This window comes from Beta vulgaris, chromosome 5, assembly GCF_026745355.1.
Source record: "Beta vulgaris subsp. vulgaris cultivar EL10 chromosome 5, EL10.2, whole genome shotgun sequence".
In the NCBI taxonomy this organism is placed as follows: Eukaryota; Viridiplantae; Streptophyta; class Magnoliopsida; order Caryophyllales; family Amaranthaceae; genus Beta; species Beta vulgaris.
This window is the reverse complement of record NC_079206.1, coordinates 28,256,839-28,275,395: the sequence shown is the minus strand read 5'-3', so window position 1 is coordinate 28,275,395 and position 18,557 is coordinate 28,256,839. Positions and strand designations below refer to the sequence as shown.

The 18,557-nt window shown below is 37.3% G+C and overlaps 1 protein-coding gene across 1 annotated transcript; it reads right to left on the bottom strand.

Moving 5' to 3' along the window:
- Window positions 1–10,863: 10,863 nt before the first annotated feature.
- On the bottom strand, window positions 10,864–12,332 carry LOC104885353 (uncharacterized). The gene is made up of 3 exons (XM_048645483.1): window positions 11,754–12,332; window positions 11,480–11,633; window positions 10,864–11,387 (listed from the first exon to the last, which is right to left on the bottom strand). The coding sequence occupies exons 1-3, from the start codon at window positions 12,330–12,332 to the stop codon at window positions 10,864–10,866; spliced, it is 1,257 nt and encodes a 418-aa protein (XP_048501440.1).
- Window positions 12,333–18,557: the final 6,225 nt, after the last annotated feature.

Here is an 18,557-nt window from a genome sequence, read left to right as displayed (position 1 = left end):
AAAATCTCGCGTTGCATAATAAGTGTACAAGCATAAAGTAAATGGTTTAAGAACATGAGTAAAAAAAAAAGTGAACTAAGCAAGCTCACCAAAACAGCTTATGGATGCAAATTATATGGTTCTTAGTTGATTTCTGGAGGCGCATTTGCATGAAGCCTGGACACATGAAACACTGTAAAATTGAGAATGACTTAGCAGAAACAGAGCTATTAGGAAGGATACAAAGCTAAAATAGTTTAAATGTACCATGGGTAAACTCACCTGTTATTTCCCTAGGAACACTACAAGAGGGGGGGGTGAATTGTAGGTGTAGAAATAAACGTAACTTTTTGCGGAAATTAAAACTTAAACGAATAAACAAGCTAAAGGAACACAAGGGATTTTTACGAGGAAAAACTTCTTGGGCCCAACAAGAAGAAACAACCTCGACCACTAGGGATTTTAAACTCAACACTTTCACTAATTAGGCCAAACAACTCTGTTACAACCTAATTCTAACTCGAGCCACACCTTGAGTTCCTAAACTCAAGTTCCTGAACCACTGTTCCCTTAACAGCAGTTCCTCTCAACTTCACTCGAAGTTTTCTCACACATACAAGCTTCACTCAAAGCCTTTCTCTTACAGAACTTCACTCAAAGTTCCCTTACCCCAAAAACCAAAATACAATTGATCGAAATAAGCTTAGTGGAATTAGAGTAAGAAGGCAAAGAACAAATGGCTATTATGAGAGAATGAAGGCACTGACACTTAATAAGTTAAACTCACTTAATTACTTAGTCAGACACAATTTGGAACTTATCTAGACTTCTATATTTATAGTGTTAATCGAAGAACGTGGGATTAAATAGATACTGTTTAGATCCATTAACCCATGATGTTCCTTCCCCTAAGGAACACGTTTTCACATCATGTCCCATGATCCCATGAACTAAAATGAACGTGGATAAATTCAGCCATTACTCCTAAGTAATAGGAGTTCCTTGAGCTTTATCCGAAAATCAGTTTTATAAAACTCTTTTTATCTTTAAACTGAATTTTTAATCTTTAAGAAATAATATCTTTTGAAATAAAATCTTTCTAACAACCGGATATTTATTTTCTTATTTTCCAAAAATAAAATTTTTCCTAAAACAGATTTTCTTTTTAAAACTGATTTTATCATTTGAAATTAGAAATAACTAATTTCCTATAATTAGGCATGACTTACTCAATTATCTTTTAACCGTTACATATTACACGCCTAAGTCTAGTTCCTTTATTAATACAGTTCCTTTAACATATTTGCTAAGTGCCACTTAGTTTGTTCCTTACAAAGGAACAAACTCTTCATTCTCAAATAACTTGCCATAGTTCCTTACCATTCTTTCTTTGTTCCTTTACATTGGAACTAGAAAATAAAACGCCTAGCTTCTATTTTCTTGATCCAATGCTTGCTCCAGTATCAACATAGAAACTTCTTTACTTAGCCTTTGAAATCCTCTCTTGACTTCTTCATTGACTTCGTATTCTCCCAGTTCCTTCATTGATACCTTAAACACCATACACTTAAATAATTCATTAGTTCACTACTTAGTTTGTTCCTTTGTTTCTTTGTCATTATCAAAACTAGGGTTCAACAATTTCCCCCTTTTTGATGATGACAACAAAGGTACAAACTAAGGAAAATAACAAATAATATAAGTGAATGAAATAAAAACATAAAGAAGAAAATGAAAAAAAAACACAATTATGTAGTAACTGAATTTTGATTTTTCATTTACCTTAACCTATTTTTGATTTTTCATTTACCTTATCCATTTTTTAATTTTTTTTATTTTTAATTTAGTACAGTTTGTTCCTTAAATCTTTTCCCCCTTTGTCATCCTCAAAAAGAATAGACTCTGCATGATTGATGAATTGATTTAACACCTTAAGACCAATATACAAGCACCATTGTGGTTAAGTTAGAAAATCAAAGAGTAAACTTGCTCAAACATCAATCACATAATACTAGCCATTCCAAGGAAGAAATTATGCAAATCATTTAGAAACATAGACAATATAGCAAAAGTCATTGATTATATAGCACTTGTTCCATAACAAAACAAAGAAGAAAGAAAAAAAGAAACAAAAGTTGTGTTCCTTGATGAAAGAAACAGGAACAACAAAAAAAAAAAAAAAACTAAGAAAGGGAAGGGGAATGGTGTTCCTCTACAACTTCTTCTTCAACCACATCCTCCAATTTTTCATCACCCCACCATGATTGAGTCAACCTGTTCCTTCAGCTCCTCCAAGGACAGCCATAGAGTCCATCTTCTTTTGCTGCCAACCACGTATCACTCAAGTTCTTCATAAGACTTATCATAGTATCAGTTTTGGCATCCAAAGTCCAATGAAGATGATTGTAAAATTTTATCATATGTTGTGCAGGAAGGCAGACTTCATTAACCCAGTTAGAGTCATCCGGATTTCCTGTTCCTTACCCTTGGAACTGAGGCAGATGGGGATTTGTGAAGGAACTGGAGGGGTTGAGTGGAAGGCTCATCTGTTCCAGGAATGGAAACAGAAGGTGAAGGGTGATAAATGGGAGGAAGAATGGTGGTGTGGGTGGAAGAGTTGTGGAGGTGGAAGCAAAAGGATTTGGGCCTTTTATTTCATCCTTCAACTGCTCAAAACTGGAAGGAACAGAGAAGGAGAAGGTGAAATGGAGGGATTTTGTGAAAGGAACAGAGAGTTTGGGAGATGGTGGTGGAGTAGGTTCCTTGAGAGGTGAGGGTACCTGTTCCTCATTATCCGAAAGGACTAATGGAGAGTCCTCGTTGGAAGGAACAGGAACTGAGCAATTTTTCACGAGTGCTCTTCTCACTCTCAGAGGAACAGAGGGTTTAGGCTTATGGCAATGTGTTTGCGCCTCTTAGGTTTGGTTCCTCCGGTTTAGGAACAGGTTATCCAAGAATACATCATTATCTCTTCTAAGTCCAGTTTGGGCAGTTTTCTTTTTCCTGAGGAACTGGAGCCATTCTTCCTTGAATGAGAACACCTTCTTGGACAGACAAGCCAAGTCCATTTAGGGTCTTCTCATTCAAGATGTTCCCTTGTTTGACTCCTATGTGGTCCAACCCGTAAGTCTTACTTCAAAATGATGAAGTAAAGAAGTTATAAGGCACCGTACCCAATACACAATTTTCTCAATACAGTGGGTTAAATGTTGAATGAAGAGGGAAGGGAAATTGATTTGTATGTGGTTCAAGCAAAACATGTAACACATATCCAAGAGACCCACTTCATTCCTCTTTTCAGTTCGAGGAATGAGTGCTCTCCAAACCAAATTAAACAGCACTTTGTGAAGGGGAGAGAGTAGGTTATGGTTAAGTTTGTTTTGGCCAGCTGTTCCTCCAAAATATTCTAAGATTTTGTCTTGAGGAAAATTCGGAAAGGAAACAGTTCCTTTCCTTTAAAATACAAATCAGTTCCTTTGCAAGGAACTTCCCATACTTTGCTTAAAGTTGCTTGATTAAACCTTATTTTCTTTCCTCTAACCTCAGTTGTGCAAGTTCCATTAGTATTAACAAGTTTGCACAAACTCATCCATAGCTAGAGGAACAAGAGCATTATTAAAGGCGAATTCAAACAAGAATTCCATGCCTTGTTCCTTTAGAATGGAGGTTAATTCTAGAAATTCAATTTTATTAGCCCATTCTAAATCGACGCAAAACCCAAGACATACCTAGATTCACTTCGTTCGACCCTTTCTTGGAAGACGAAGAAACAGTTCCTTTGGAAGGAACAGGTGCATTTCTTCTTCTTCCCCCTGAGATTGTTCCGGGGTTTCTTCTTCATCGTCTTCCCCAATCAATTTCTTCTACGCATGCTCCTTCTAGGAGATTCTAATTGCTGTTCCTCTATGGGGTTTTCTTGAATTATGTCGGTTTCAAGGGTTTTAGATGGAGATGAAGAAATTTCCATTTTTGAAGTGTCGGTTGTTTTTGATTTGGGAAAAGGAGAGTTTCTTGAAGTTTTTGCCATGATTTTGAAGGTTTGGAGGTTTTTATGGAGTATCAAAGGGTGTGATGAGGTTTCGGTATTGGTGAAGATGAAGAGTTTGAGAGGAACACGATTTCCTTAGATGAATTGAAGAGTGAGGTTTTGCATGTAATAGTAATTATTACACGCGGGAAAAAATAAAGCAAAAAAAATAAAAATAAAAAGGAAGAAAACGAAAAGATAAAAGAACCAAGATTTAATTAAACTGGTTCCCCTTATTTTTGGGATTTTTCGGATTTTTCGGATTTTTATGAATTTTAATTTTTGAAAGAAAATAAATGCTAAGGAACTTGTGCTATAGGAACAACTAATGCTACATATCAATTTCCTTCATATCATGCATGTTTCTTAACCTTAGGAACAATAAGGGGAGTATTATGTGACATTTGTGAGTTGTTTAATTTCTTTGATTTCATGTTTATGTTTTGCAACATTCCAATTTGCAATGGTCTTAGGCAATTAAACACAATTATTTTTAGCACACAAAGTCACTCAAATTGATTCAAACATGGGGGAATGACATAGGAACAATCACTTAATTTTTATTAACCTAACTCAAGCCTTAATTTTTCATATCTATCTCTTTGCAAAGGCTTAGTTAGATATCAGCAATCTGATAATCAGTTTGACAAAACTCAAGTTTAATCAAACCTTTTTCAACATTTTCTCTTAAAAAGTGATGTCTATATGTATATGCTTTACTCTAGATGATGCACTGGATCTTTAGATATACTATAGCACTTGTATTGTCACAATAAATAGGAACACATTCAAAGTTTATTCCATAGTCACTAAGTTGTTGTTTTATCCAAAGCATTTGAGAGCAACATGCAGCAGCTGCTACATATTCTGCTTCAGCAGTGGATAAAGCAACTGTGTTTTGTTTCTTGGTACTCCAAGAAACTAAACTATGACCAAGGAATTGTGCCATACCTGAGGTGCTTTTCCTATTTACAAGATCTCCAGCATAATCTGCATCTGTTCCTTCCTCTTGGTCTGTGGTTTTTCAATCCACTTAGGAACTTTCATGATTTTGCCTCTGTTCCTTGCGACAACCAGTTCCTTTTTAAGATTACAGATCTGTTCCTTTAAAATAATTTTCTCTTTATTCATTTTTTCAATCTCAGATCTGTATCCTTTCAAAGGGGTTGATCTTATGTCAAAGGAACTCTAACAGGGACAAATTCTTTCAAGTGTGAAATCTCTAAATTAATTAGATAATTTTCATTATTCAAACTTTCATAATATTCTTTGATTTTCAGATTTTTATCAAATAAGTCAAAGAATCTTCTTTCAACATCTGTTCTCATTTTCTTAAGCCATTCTATGTGTTCTTTGCAAACCTTTAAGGCTTGTTCCATTTGTTCACGTTTTTCACGTTCATCTCTACATTCAAGAATTGCATCATAAAGAAGATCATATATTTCAGTCCTAGTTTTACCATCTAGTTCTGACTCAAGTCCATATTGACTTACCTCAATTTTTTCTTCATCTTCTTTTTCTTCAGTGTTTGCCATGAGGCAAAGGTTTGCTGTTTCTTCAGTTGGTTGTTCCTTTTCTTCTTTCGTCTCTGAATCTCTCCAAGCAGCTATCATAGCTTTGCGCACATTAGCCTTAGAGAAAGGTGCTTTTGATTCTTTGTTCCTTTCAGCAAGGCGTTCCTTGTTCCTTTCTTTGGTTTTGTCATTTTCCCAAAGAGGACATTCCATGATGAAGTGATCTGTACTTTCACATTTATGACAAGCAGCTTTGTTAGAAAATTTCTTAGTTTTACCTTTGAAGTTTCCATTCTTCATGTTCCTGTACATCTTTCGAAATTTTCGAACCATGAGGGCTGCTTCTTCTTCTTCAGAGTCCGAATCATCTTCATCATCTGCTTTGAGAGCAATTTATTTTGATTTGGAGCTTTCACCATATTCAGTATCAAGGTGAAGCTCATGAGTCATAAGTGACCCTGCCAGCTGTTCTAAGTTGAACTTAGTGAAGTCTTTTGTTTCTTGAAGAGCAGTGACTTTAGCCATCCATCTGTCCTTAGGAAGACTCCTAAGAACCTTTCGAACCTGTTCCTTAGATGAAATAAACTTTCCAAGAGAAGCCAACTCATTTATAATGTGAGTAAAACGAGTAAACATGTCTCCGATGCTTTCTTTGGATTTCATGCAGAACAGTTCATATTGATTCATAAGTAAATCAATTTTCGATCTTTTAACTTCATTAGTTCCTTCGTGGGTTACTTCTAGTAAATCCCATATTTGCTTTGCGGATTTGCATCCCATGATTCTATTATGCTCATGGGGTCCAAGTCAACAATGCAATAATTTAATAGCCATGGCATTTACTTGCATTTTTTCAAAATCAGATTTGTCATAATCAGAGAGGGGTTTAAGAGTTACCTCATTTTTGTCATTTGTAGTTGTGACTACGAAATCACCAACTTTAATGACTCTCCATACCTGATAGTTTTCAGCCTTGATGAATATCTCCATGCGGTTCTTCCAATAGTTGTAGTCCTTCCCATTGAACATAGGAGGCCTTTGAGTGGAATAACCTTCTTCAAGTTTCTCGGTGGTATTCATTGTTCCTTGGATCTTTTTCTCAATAGGGTTTCCTATCTTACGTGAGTTCTAGCTCTGATACCAATTGTTATTTCCCTAGGAACACTACAAGAGGGGGGGGGGTGAATTGTAGGTGTAGAAATAAACGTAACTTTTTGCGGAAATTAAAACTTAAACGAATAAACAAGCTAAAGGAACACAAGGGATTTTTACGAGGAAAAACTTCTTGGGCCCAACAAGAAGAAACAACCTCGACCACTAGGGATTTTAAACTCAACACTTTCACTAATTAGGCGAAACAACTCTGTTACAACCTAATTCTAACTCGAGCCACACCTTGAGTTCCTAAACTCAAGTTCCTGAGCCACTGTTCCCTTAACAGCAGTTCCTCTCAACTTCACTCGAAGTTTTCTCACACATACAAGCTTCACTCAAGCCTCTCTCTTACAGAACTTCACTCAAAGTTCTCTTACCCCAAAAACCAAAATACAATTAATCGAAATAAGCTTAGTGAAATTAGAGTAAGAAGGCAAAGAACAAATAGCTATTATGAGAGAATGAAGGCACTGACACTTAATAAGTTAAACTCACTTAATTACTTAGTCAGACACAATTTGGAACTTATCTAGACTTCTATATTTATAGTGTTAATCATGAAGAACGTGGGATTAAAACTAGAGAACATGTTTAGTCCATTAACCCATGATGTTCCTTCCCCTAAGGAGCACGTTTCACATTATGTCCCATGATCCCATGAACTACAAAATGAACGTGGATAAATTTCAGCCATTACTCCTAAGTAATAGGAGTTCCTTGAGCTTTATCCGAAAATCAGTTTTATAAAAACTCTTTTTATCTTTAAAACTGAATTTTTAATCTTTAAGAAAATAATATCTTTTAAATAAAATCTTTCTAACAACCGGATATTTATTTTCTTATTTTCCGAAAAATAAAATCCTTTTCTTAAACAGATTTTCTTTTTAAAACTGATTTTATCATTTGAAATTAGATATAACTAATTTCCTATAATTTAGGCATGACTTACTCAAATATCTTTTTAACCGTTACAATATTTACACGCCTAAGTCTAGTTCCTTTTATTAACTAAGTTCCTTTAACATATACGCTTAGTGCCACTTAGTTTGTTCCTTACAAAGGAACAAACTCTCATTCTCAAATAGACTGCCACAGTTCCTTACCATTCTTTCTTTGTTCCTTTACATTGGAACTAGAAAATAAAACGCCTAGCTTCTATTCTTCTTGATCCAATGCTCGCTCCAGTATCAACATAGAAACTTCTTTACTTAGCCTTTGAAATCCTCTCTTGACTTCTTCCCTGACTTCGTATTCTCCCAGTTCCTTTTATTGATACCTTAAACACCATGCACTTAAATAACTCATTAGTTCACTACTTAGTTTGTTCCTTTGTTTCTTTGTCATTATCAAAACTAGGGTTCAACATCACCATTAGTTAGATGTTTTTATATAATGCCTGCTTTATCTAACACCTTAAATGAAACAACATTCTTAACAGTGGGAGTTTGATTCTGTGAGAATGGACTGGACAATACTTTAACTTTATGTGATTTACGTGCACGAGACAAGCCTACATAGAGCTGGCCATGTGAAAAACAGGGTCGATGTAGGTACAATCCAACCTGATTCAAGGTTTGTCCCTGTGACTTGTTAATAGTCATTGCAAAGCTAAGTTTGATAGGGAATTGTTTTCTTTGAAATTGGAAAGGATAGTTGGCTGAGATGGATGGTCTGAGATTTATGCGGGGCAAAAACACATACTCGCTTCTGTGATGGCCAGTAATTATGATACATTCAATTATGTTTGGCAAGAAGCGCTTACAAACCAACCGTGTACCATTGCACAGGCCAATAGCTGGAGCAAGGTTTCGCAGCAGAATGACTGGGCTGTTTTCTTTCAAGACTAATTCATGCGGGCTCATACCGCCTGGGCAGAGGGTGTTTAAGAATTCTGTTCGATACATGTTGCAAGCATCATCAATAAGCATATCAAAACTCTTGTAGACCACTGGATCTCCAGGGAACTTGGTTATGAGATCGTTGTTTAGCCCATCAACATCTTCATTCATAGGAGTTAAAATTGCCCGATCTGTGAAGAAGTCGTCAGAAAATGGACCTACACTTATCTCTAGGAAAACGCTTCTCACAAGCTCATCCACACTATTGGAATTTGTATCAAATGGCATAACAATCTCCGGAGGTACTTGAACAGATGCAATTTCAGCTGTTTGGAGCAACCCATTCCCAAGGTTAAGTAAGAATTCAGAAAATGGCTGGTCTTCTCGTGCACGCATATTTTCAGTTAGGCTGAAACGGGTAAATGTAGGCCATAGGGTAGATGACACAAGGCTAGCTTCAACAGCTTCATTTTGAGTTTTTTGTGGTACAACTGGCAAAACTTGACGAAAATCACCACCAAAGACTACAACTTTACCTCCAAATGAGACATTCGGGTCACATAAGTCTTGCAAAAGTAAGTCAAGCGATTCTATGTTTTCCTTGCGAGCCATTGAAGACTCGTCCCAGATGATCAAGGAAGCTTCTTTTAAAAGGGCTGCGAGACCGCTTTGCTTTGACACGTTGCAGGCCTTTGAAATAGTATGATCTAGAGGTATTTCAAACCGGGAATGAGCCGTTCGACCAGTAACAATGTTTGCTGCAGCAATGCCTGACGTTGCTACAGGTAAAACAATTTTATTCATCAAACGAACTTCTGCATATAGCGCTTGATAAAGGTACGTCTTCCTCGTTCCTCCTGGGCCATCTACAAAGAAGGTGCCAGCTTTCTTTGTTCGAATGTGCTCCATAACAGAATCGAACGCCTCTTGTTGCTTGCAAGTCAAATGTACTCGTGCTTCTTTGTACTCATTTGGTATTGGTGCATCAAGTGCATCAATAATATCTTTAGTCCTTCTAATTTCATCGGTCTCAGACCCCTTCAAACCATGCAGTTCAAATTCTTGCAAAGTTTTCCCCATATCCTCAAGAAGTTGTTCAACAGCTTTTATAGTAAGAAGCGCAATCTTTGCCGTTTCCCGAGGGTACTTTCGTGCAAAGTCTTCTGAAAGGTGACTGTAAAACTGTTGCCATAGGGCTAGAGGGTTGCTAGGCTTACAGAAAATTAAGATTGTCGTGAACAAACGGCGCAATGCACTTGGGATTTGAACACCAGATGCCTCTTCCATGCACTTGACAATAGAATCATCTTCCTCAAGTAGCCCTAATTTCAATGCCGCTTCTTGAAACGTTGCACAAAGGCAGCCATGCACAGTGCATAGGTCATCGAATGATGTGGGTCCACGCACATGAGCTAGAAGCAGGCGTAGGAAGTACCGCTTCCCTTCTGCTGGCGCAACAAATATTAAGCGGCCAACAACAAATCTCTGCCGCACTCTTTTAGTCCATGTTTTTGCGGAAGCAGTCCACACATAATGTTCTGGAAATTCCGAGTATAAGAACTGTGTTGCACCGTTTTCAGTTGCATTCATTTTGAAGAACTCAGTAAGCGACGTTCGATATCTTACATCACTTGCCACAATGCGATCAAGTTGTTCTTTAGGATTGAATTGAACCATTTGTGCATTGGGCAAATGAACTTGAAGAGGGAGTACAGGAGGATACATTTCAAAGAGATCAAATGAAAAGATCCTCCATGCAGCCTCACATGGCGAAACCCAACGCCCAGTTTGAAACTATGTAATTTCATCAACTGGTTTGGCGTCTTTCTGATTTGACACAACAAATGATGTTTTGTCATGGCCTTTGTAAACATACTTGTATATGTATTTCACTGCTTGGATGGTCGAGCAAACTTCAACATTTAAATGACAATCAAAGAAAGCGGAGAGATAGGGATTATATGGAATAACCCATCTATTGTCCATGGCAAACTTGCGAATGATTGGGTGTTGCCCATCATTTCTCCGCTTGTAAGCCAGAAAACCATTTTCATGTGTACTTGTCTCTTCTCTAAACGCTTTTGGGTAGCCATACTTACATGTGCCTGTGCTACTTTTGTGTTTCATACAAGGGCACTCAGTGTTAGCTTTGCCACAAGGGCCATGCATCATGTGGCTCAAAATAATTCTCCGCAAGTGACCGTTGCTCTATGGAGGAATTTCAGCACTTATGAACTTGTCAAATGCATTAGATTCTTTGATTTTGTAAGATGGTTTCATAATTAACAATAAATGTGCATGTGGCAACCCGCGTTTTTGGAATTCAACAACATATGTGTATGCTGCAACCTCACCCAAAACACTGTCTTCGACAAGCAATTTCTTCAACTTCAGCAGCTTTGCACGGAAAACACGTGCAACTATATATATCTGGCCGACGCTGGGCAAGTTCACCTGGAGCAAGATGATCTTTGATTTCAGGCCAGTTCGGATTACACGTCATCGTAATAAATAGATCAGGCTTGCCATAGCGCTGCACCAAGGCAAATGCATTTAAGTAACAACGCTTCATGTCACGAGGACCCCCGAGAAAGCTAGGTGGGAGGATAACTCTATGCCCCACATTTGCTCCACTATTCTCGCCGCCTTCAAAGCAATCCAAGATGCCTTGATACAGTTCCACCCGGATTGTTGCTTGATTGTGTCTAAAAAAATCCAGGCCTGTGTTTTCAAGCTTGACATACATATCAACAATGAATTGTTGGAATAAGCGGCACGCTCGCAAAATGTAGTTCCGAGGTCGCATTTGTAGAAGATATGCATAATATGCTCTGCAAGAAATTTGAGTCCTAGTTGTTGTGACCTGCGCCGCAACTGCAAGAAAAGAGAACGTACAATGCTTGTTGACGTAGGCATATGGATGGAGATGAAGAAGGTAAAGAAGGGAGTCAAGAAAACAGGCTAACCAGCAGCTTCAGCAGCTAACAAGTCGTCGACATCGCCAGCTAATGCAACAGCGATATTTTGCTGAGCAAGCGCACGCTGCCTACGGGCACCATTGTTTGTTTTCTTAAGACCGTGGTGCCACCCACAATCCCCGTAGGGGCAAAGCAAGGGATACTGCAGGGGATCATAACAGCCATACTAGTGCATGATCCTGTGCTCGCGGTCAGCCTTACCGTGAACAATAATATGGGGTCCGGTAGTCGCACTGGTTGCAGAATCTTCAGCCCATATTACAGCGACCTCTTCAGTAGTAGGAGCATTGTACACGCGCTGGTCAAGCACATGGTCTTTGTTTAAGTGGATTCTCGTATTCTCCACAACATCAAGCTCACGAAGGGATCTGAAAAATTTTGCGTAGGGGTTCTGCTGCATGATTTCCATCAGAATAGCGATCACATCAGGCCTCAATTCAGGGAACAAATTCAAACGGTTTTCTAATTCATGTTGAGCATCGTAAAAGTATAGTTGTAAGAATTTTGGATTATGGTCAGTAGGCAATAGATTAGGTATGAAGTGGTAGATTTGGCCATGTAACTTGAATACATAGATGCCTTTTTGAGTACATGAATCAAAATCACCACCTAGAGAACTAAAAGCAAAGAAATTATTATAGAGGCGTGCATATGTTCTAAAGTGCACAACATCATCATCTTGGGAAGTAAAGAGCCTAATGAGTTCTGATGGGAATGAATTTGATGCAATTTCAACTTCGCCATCTGAACGGCAAAATCCAAGCGGTTCAAAAACAAATCTAAGTGCAGAGCACTTAGAACAGTTCTCAACTGGAGGTAAAGCCAGCGCTGCTGTTGGCATCTCCTGACCAACGTTAATAGCAGCTCCAACTGAGTTACGGAAGAATGCCTATTAGCTGGCTATACATAGTATATATCAAGTAGAAACTCAAGCAGAAAAGGTGTGGAGAATTGGTCTTTACTTTCTGTTTTTTTCTTTTGTCGCTTTACTCTACCCTGTTTGGCCGGTGCCACAGATTCAGATGCGTTACCTAACATGCGGGCTGAGTTAAATTGTCTAGGATTGATAGTTGAACCTAGGAAAGTTTGAGGACTGTCCTCAGATGCGTTTGCTTGTAAAGCCCGCATGCGTTTACTGACATTAGTCCTAGGAAGCTTTGTATTACCTGTTGAAGCGATTTTGTCAAGTCTCTAAACACACGTGGAAGGAGTAATAGCTAGGCTGTGGAACATAGGAAAGTGTCTAGCATAATGCGGAGCTGTGACAGAAAAGGCACACATAGTAGAGTAGATAGAACGGTTGACTTCATGATGAGCAATTCACTGCAATGTACAAGATTCGCTTGCAGCTTTTGTAGATAGGTTAAATGAATCATAGCAAAAGCCATTGTAGCTCCCATTAGACAAAGAACCATATTATGCATTCACATGTACAATAGATAGACAATCATTCTAAGCATGTTTTTTTAAAAAGGAGATGTTGAGAAATACCCATACTAATGGTTCCTAGAGCCCAGTAGCTCAAACGTCACAGGGTGTTGGAAAGGTGAGCACTCTTCAAAGCTAGGATAGCATGCCTACATATGTGAAATACCACAGAGAAACAAATTAATCATTAAATGTAGAGGCTGTTATTTCCCTAGGAACACTACAAGAGGGGGGTGAATTGTAGGTGTAGAAATAAACGTAACTTTTTGCGGAAATTAAAACTTAAACGAATAAACAAGCTAAAGGAACACAAGGGATTTTTACGAGGAAAAACTTCTTGGGCCCAACAAGAAGAAACAACCTCGACCACTAGGGATTTTAAACTCAACACTTTCACTAATTAGGCCAAACAACTCTGTTACAACCTAATTCTAACTCGAGCCCCACCTTGAGTTCCTAAACTCAAGTTCCTGAACCACTGTTCCCTTAACAGCAGTTCCTCTCAACTTCACTCGAAGTTTTCTCACACATACAAGCTTCACTCAAAGCCTTTCTCTTACAGAACTTCACTCAAAGTTCCCTTACCCCAAAAACCAAAATACAATTGATCGAAATAAGCTTAGTGGAATTAGAGTAAGAAGGCAAAGAACAAATGGCTATTATGAGAGAATGAAGGCACTGACACTTAATAAGTTAAACTCACTTAATTACTTAGTCAGACACAATTTGGAACTTATCTAGACTTCTATATTTATAGTGTTAATCATGAAGAACGTGGGATTAATGTTAGAGTACACGTTTTAATCCATTTACCCATGATGTTCCTTCCCCTAAGGAACACGTTTTACATCATGTCCCATGATCCCATGAACTATAAATGAACGTGGATAAAATGCAGCCATTACTCCTAAATAATAGGAGTTCCTTGAGCATTATCCGAAAATCAGTTTTTATAAACTCTTTTTATCTTTAAATCTGAATTTCTAATCTTTAAGAAAATAATATCTTTGAAAAAAATCTTTCTAACAACCGGATATTTATTTTCTTATTTTCCGAAAAATAAAATCTTTTCCAAAACAGATTTTCTTTTTAAAACTGATTTTATCATTTGAAATTAGAAATAACTAATTTCCTATAATCTAGGCATGACTTACTCCATTATCTTTTAACCGTTACACAAGTACACGCCTAAGTCTAGTTCCTTTATTAGTTCAGTTCCTTTAACATATTTGCTAAGTGCCACTTAGTTTGTTCTTTCAAAGGAACAAACGCTTCATTCTCAAATATTCTGCCACAGTTCCTTACCATTCTTTCTTTGTTCCTTTACATTGGAACTAGAAAATAAAACGCCTAGCTTCTATTATTCTTGATCCAATGCTTGCTCCAGTATCAACATAGAAACTTCTTTACTTAGCCTTTGAAATCCTCTCTTGACTTCTTCATTGACTTCGTATTCTCCCAGTTCCTTGCATTGATACCTTAGACACCATACACTTAAATAATTCATTAGTTCACTACTTAGTTTGTTCCTTTGTTTCTTTGTCATTATCAAAACTAGGGTTCAACAATTTCCCCCTTTTTGATGATGACAACAAAGGTACAAACTAAGGAAAATAACAAATAATATAAGTGAATGAAAATAAAACATAAAGAAGAAAATGAAAAATAAAACACAATTATGTGAGTAACTGAAGTTTTATTTTTCATTTACCTTAACCTTTTTGATTTTTCATTTACCTTATCCAATTTTTAATTTTTCAATTTTTTTCATTTTTAAGTTTATGTACATTTGTTCCTTAAATCCTTTTCCCCCTTTGTCATCCTCAAAAAGAATAGACTCTGCATGAATTGATGAATTGATTTAACACCTTAAGACCAATATGCAAGCACCATTAGTGGTTAAGTTAGAAAATCAAAGAGTAAACTTGCTCAAACATCAATCACATAATACTAGCCATTCCAAGGAAGAAATTATGCAAAGCATTTAGAAACATAGACAATATAGCAAAAGTCATTGATTATATAGCACTTGTTCCATAACAAAACAAAGAAAGAAAAGAAAAAGGAAGAAACAAAAGTTGTGTTCCTTGATGAAAGAAACAGGAACAACAAAACAACAATAAAAGAAACTAAGAAAGGGAAGGGGAATGGTGTTCCTCAACAACTTCTTCTTCAACCACATCCTCCAATTTTTCATCACCACCCCATGATTAGTTCAACCTGTTCCTTCAGCTCCTCCAAGTACGAGCCATAGTGTCCATCTTCTTTTGCTGCGCAACCACGGTATCACTCAATTTCTTCATAAGACTTATCATAGTATCAGTTTTGGCATCCAAAGTCCAATGAAGATGATTGTAAAATTTTATCATATGTTGTGCAGGAAGGCAGACTTCATTAACCCAGTTAGTATCATCCGGAGTTTCCTGTTCCTTACCCTTGGAACTAGAGGCAGATGGGGGATGTTGTGAAGGAACTGGAGAGGTTTGAGTGGAAGGCTCATCTGTTCCAGGAATGGAAACAGAAGGTGAAGGGTGATAAATGGGAGGAAGAATGGTGGTGTGGGTGGAAGAGTTGTGGAGGTGGAAGCAAAAGGATTTGGCCTTTTATTTCATCCTTCAACTGCTCAAAACTGAAGGAACAGAGAAGGACGAAGGTGAAATGGAGGGTATTTTTGTGAAAGGAACAGAGAGTTTGGGAGATGGTGGGGTATGGTTCCTTGAGAGTAGAGGGTACCTGTTCCTCATTATCCGAAAGGACTAAAGGAGAGTCCTCGTTGGAAGGAACAGGAACAGGAGCAATTTTTCGACGAGTGCTCTTTCTCACTCTCAAAGGAACAGAGGGTTTAGGCTTAGTGGCAATGTGTTTGCGCCTCTTAGGTTTCGGTTCCTCCGGCTTAGGAACAGGGTTATCCAAGATTACTCATCATCTCTTCTAAGCCATTTGGGCATTTTCTTTTTCCTGAGGAACCGAAAGCCATTTTTCCCTGAATGAGAACACCTTCTTGGACAGACAATCCAAGTCCATTTAGGGTCTTCTCATTCAAGATGTTCCCTTGCTTGACCCCTATGGTGGTCCAACCAGTAAGTCTTACTTCAAAATGATGAAGTAAGGAAGTTATCAAGGCACCGTAGCCAATAACACAATTATTCTCAATGCAGTGGGTTAAGTGTTGAATGAAGAGGGAAGGGAAATTAATTTGTATGTGGTGGTCCAAGCAAAACATGTAACACATATCCAAGAGACCCACTTCATTCCTCTTTTCAGTTCGAGGAATGAGTGCTCTCCAAACCAAGTTAAACAGTACTTTGTGAAGGGGAGAGAGTAGGTTATGGTTAAGTTTGTTTTGGCCAGCTGTTCCTCCAAAATATTCTAAGATTTTGTCTTGAGGAAAATTCGGAAAGGAAACAGTTCCTTTCCTTTTAAAATACAAATCAGTTCCTTTGCAAGGAACTTCCCATACTTTGCTTAAAGTTGCTTGATTAAACCTTATTTTCTTTCCTCTAACTCAGTTGTGCAAGTTCCATTAGTATTAACAAAATTTGCACAAACTCATCCATAGCTAGAGGAACAAGAGCATTATTAAAGGCGAATTCAAACAAGAATTCCATGCCTTGTTCCTTTAGAATGGAGGTTAATTCTAGAAATTCAATTTTATTGCCCATTCTAAATCGACGCAAAAGCCCAAGACATACCTAGATTCACTTCGTTCGACCCTTTTCTTGGAAGACGAAGAAACAGTTCCTTTGGAAGGAACAGGTGCAGTTTCTTCTTCTTCCCCCTGAGATTGTTCCGGGGTTTCTTCTTCATCAGTCTTCCCCAATCAATTTTCTTCTCGCATGCTCCTTCTAGGAGATTCTAATTGCTGTTCCTCTATGGGGTTTTCTTGAATTATGTCGGTTTCAAGGGTTTTAGTTGGAGATGAAGAAATTTCCATTTTTGAAGTGTCGGTTGTTTTTGGTGTTGGAAAAGGTGAGTTTCTTGAAGTTTTTGCCATGATTTATGAAGGTTTGGAGGTTTTTATGGAGTATCAAAGGGTGTGATGAGGTTTCGGATTTGGTGAAGATGAAGCGTTTGAGAGGAACACGGTTTCCTTAGATGAATTGAAGAAGGAAGTTTTGCATGTAATAGTAATTATGACACGCGGGAAAGAAATAAAGCAAAAGAAAAATAAAAATAAAAATAAAAGGAAGAAAACGAAAAGATAAAAAGAACCAAGATTTAATTAAACTGGTTCCCCTTATTTTTGGGATTTTATTCGGATTTTTCGGATTTTTATGAATTTTAATTTTTGAAAGAAAATAAATGCTAAGGAACTTGTGCTATAGGAACAACTAATGCTACATATCAATATCCTTCATACTATGCATGTTTCTTGACCTTAGGAACAGTAAGGGGAGTATTATGTGACATTTGTGAGTTGAATTTCTTTGACTTCATGTTTATGTTTTGCAACATTCCAATTTGCAATGGTCTTAGGCAATTAAACACAATTATTTTTAGCACACAAAGTCACTCAAATTGATTCAAACAGGGGGAATTGACATAGGAACAATCACTTAATTTTTATTAAGCCTAACTCAAGCCTTAATTTTTCATATCTATCTCTTTGCAAAGGCTTAGTTAGGATATCAGCAATCTGATAATCAGTTTGACAAAACTCAAGTTTAATCAAACCTTTTTCGACATTTTCTCTTAAAAAGTGATGTCTAATATGTATATGCTTTACTCTAGAGTGATGCACTGGATCTTTAGATATACTTATAGCACTTGTATTGTCACAATAAATAGGAACACATTCAAAGTTTATTCCATAGTCACTAAGTTGTTGTTTTATCCAAAGCATTTGAGAGCAACATGCAGCAGCAGCTACATATTCTGCTTCAGCAGTGGATAAAGCAACTGTGTTTTGTTTCTTGGTACTCCAAGAAACTAAACTATGACCAAGGAATTGTGCCATACCTGAGGTGCTTTTCCTATTTACAAGATCTCCAGCATAATCTGCATCTGCATATCCTTTTAGTTCGAATGTATCACTTCTTGGATAGTAGAGTCCAAGATCATCTGTTCCTTTAAGATATCTAAGAATTCTCTTCACAGCAGTGAGGTGAGACTCCTTTGGATTTGCTTGAAATCTAGCACACAAACCAACACTGAAAGCTATGTCTGGACGACTAGCAGTTAGATACAAAAGTGAACCAATCATTCCTCTATATTTTGTTTGATCAACACTTGTTCCTATGGAGTCTTCATCTAATCTAGTTGAAGTTCCCATAGGAGTGTGATTTATCTTTGAATTTTCGAGGCCATATTTCTTTAATAGTTCCTTTATGTATTTTTGTTGGTGAACAATTATACCTTTTTCAGTTTGTTTGATTTGTAGTCCAAGAAAGAAATTTAACTCACCCATCATACTCATTTCAAATTCATTGCTCATGAGACTTGAGAATTCTTTGCACAATGTTTCATTAGTAGCTCCGAATATGATGTCATCAACATATATTTGAACAAGCAAAATATCAGTTCCTTTAGATTTTAGGAACAAGGTTTTATCAACCTTTCCTCTTTTAAAGTTGTTTTCTAAAAGGAACTTGATAATCTCTCATACCATGATCTAGGTGCTTGTTTTAACCCATAAAGA

Bases quoted from the DNA above. Each gene is read 5' to 3' on its own strand.
- LOC104885353 (XM_048645483.1), bottom strand. From the start codon at position 12,332: ATGCCAACAGCAGCGCTGGCTTTACCTCCAGTTGAGAACTGTTCTAAG. The intron at 11,634-11,753 runs GTAATATGGGCT...GATCCCCTGCAG, and splicing joins CTACTACTGAAGAGGTCGCT to TATCCCTTGCTTTGCCCCTA. The intron at 11,388-11,479 runs GTTAGCCTGTTT...CTTTTCTTGCAG, and splicing joins GTTAGCTGCTGAAGCTGCTG to TTGCGGCGCAGGTCACAACA.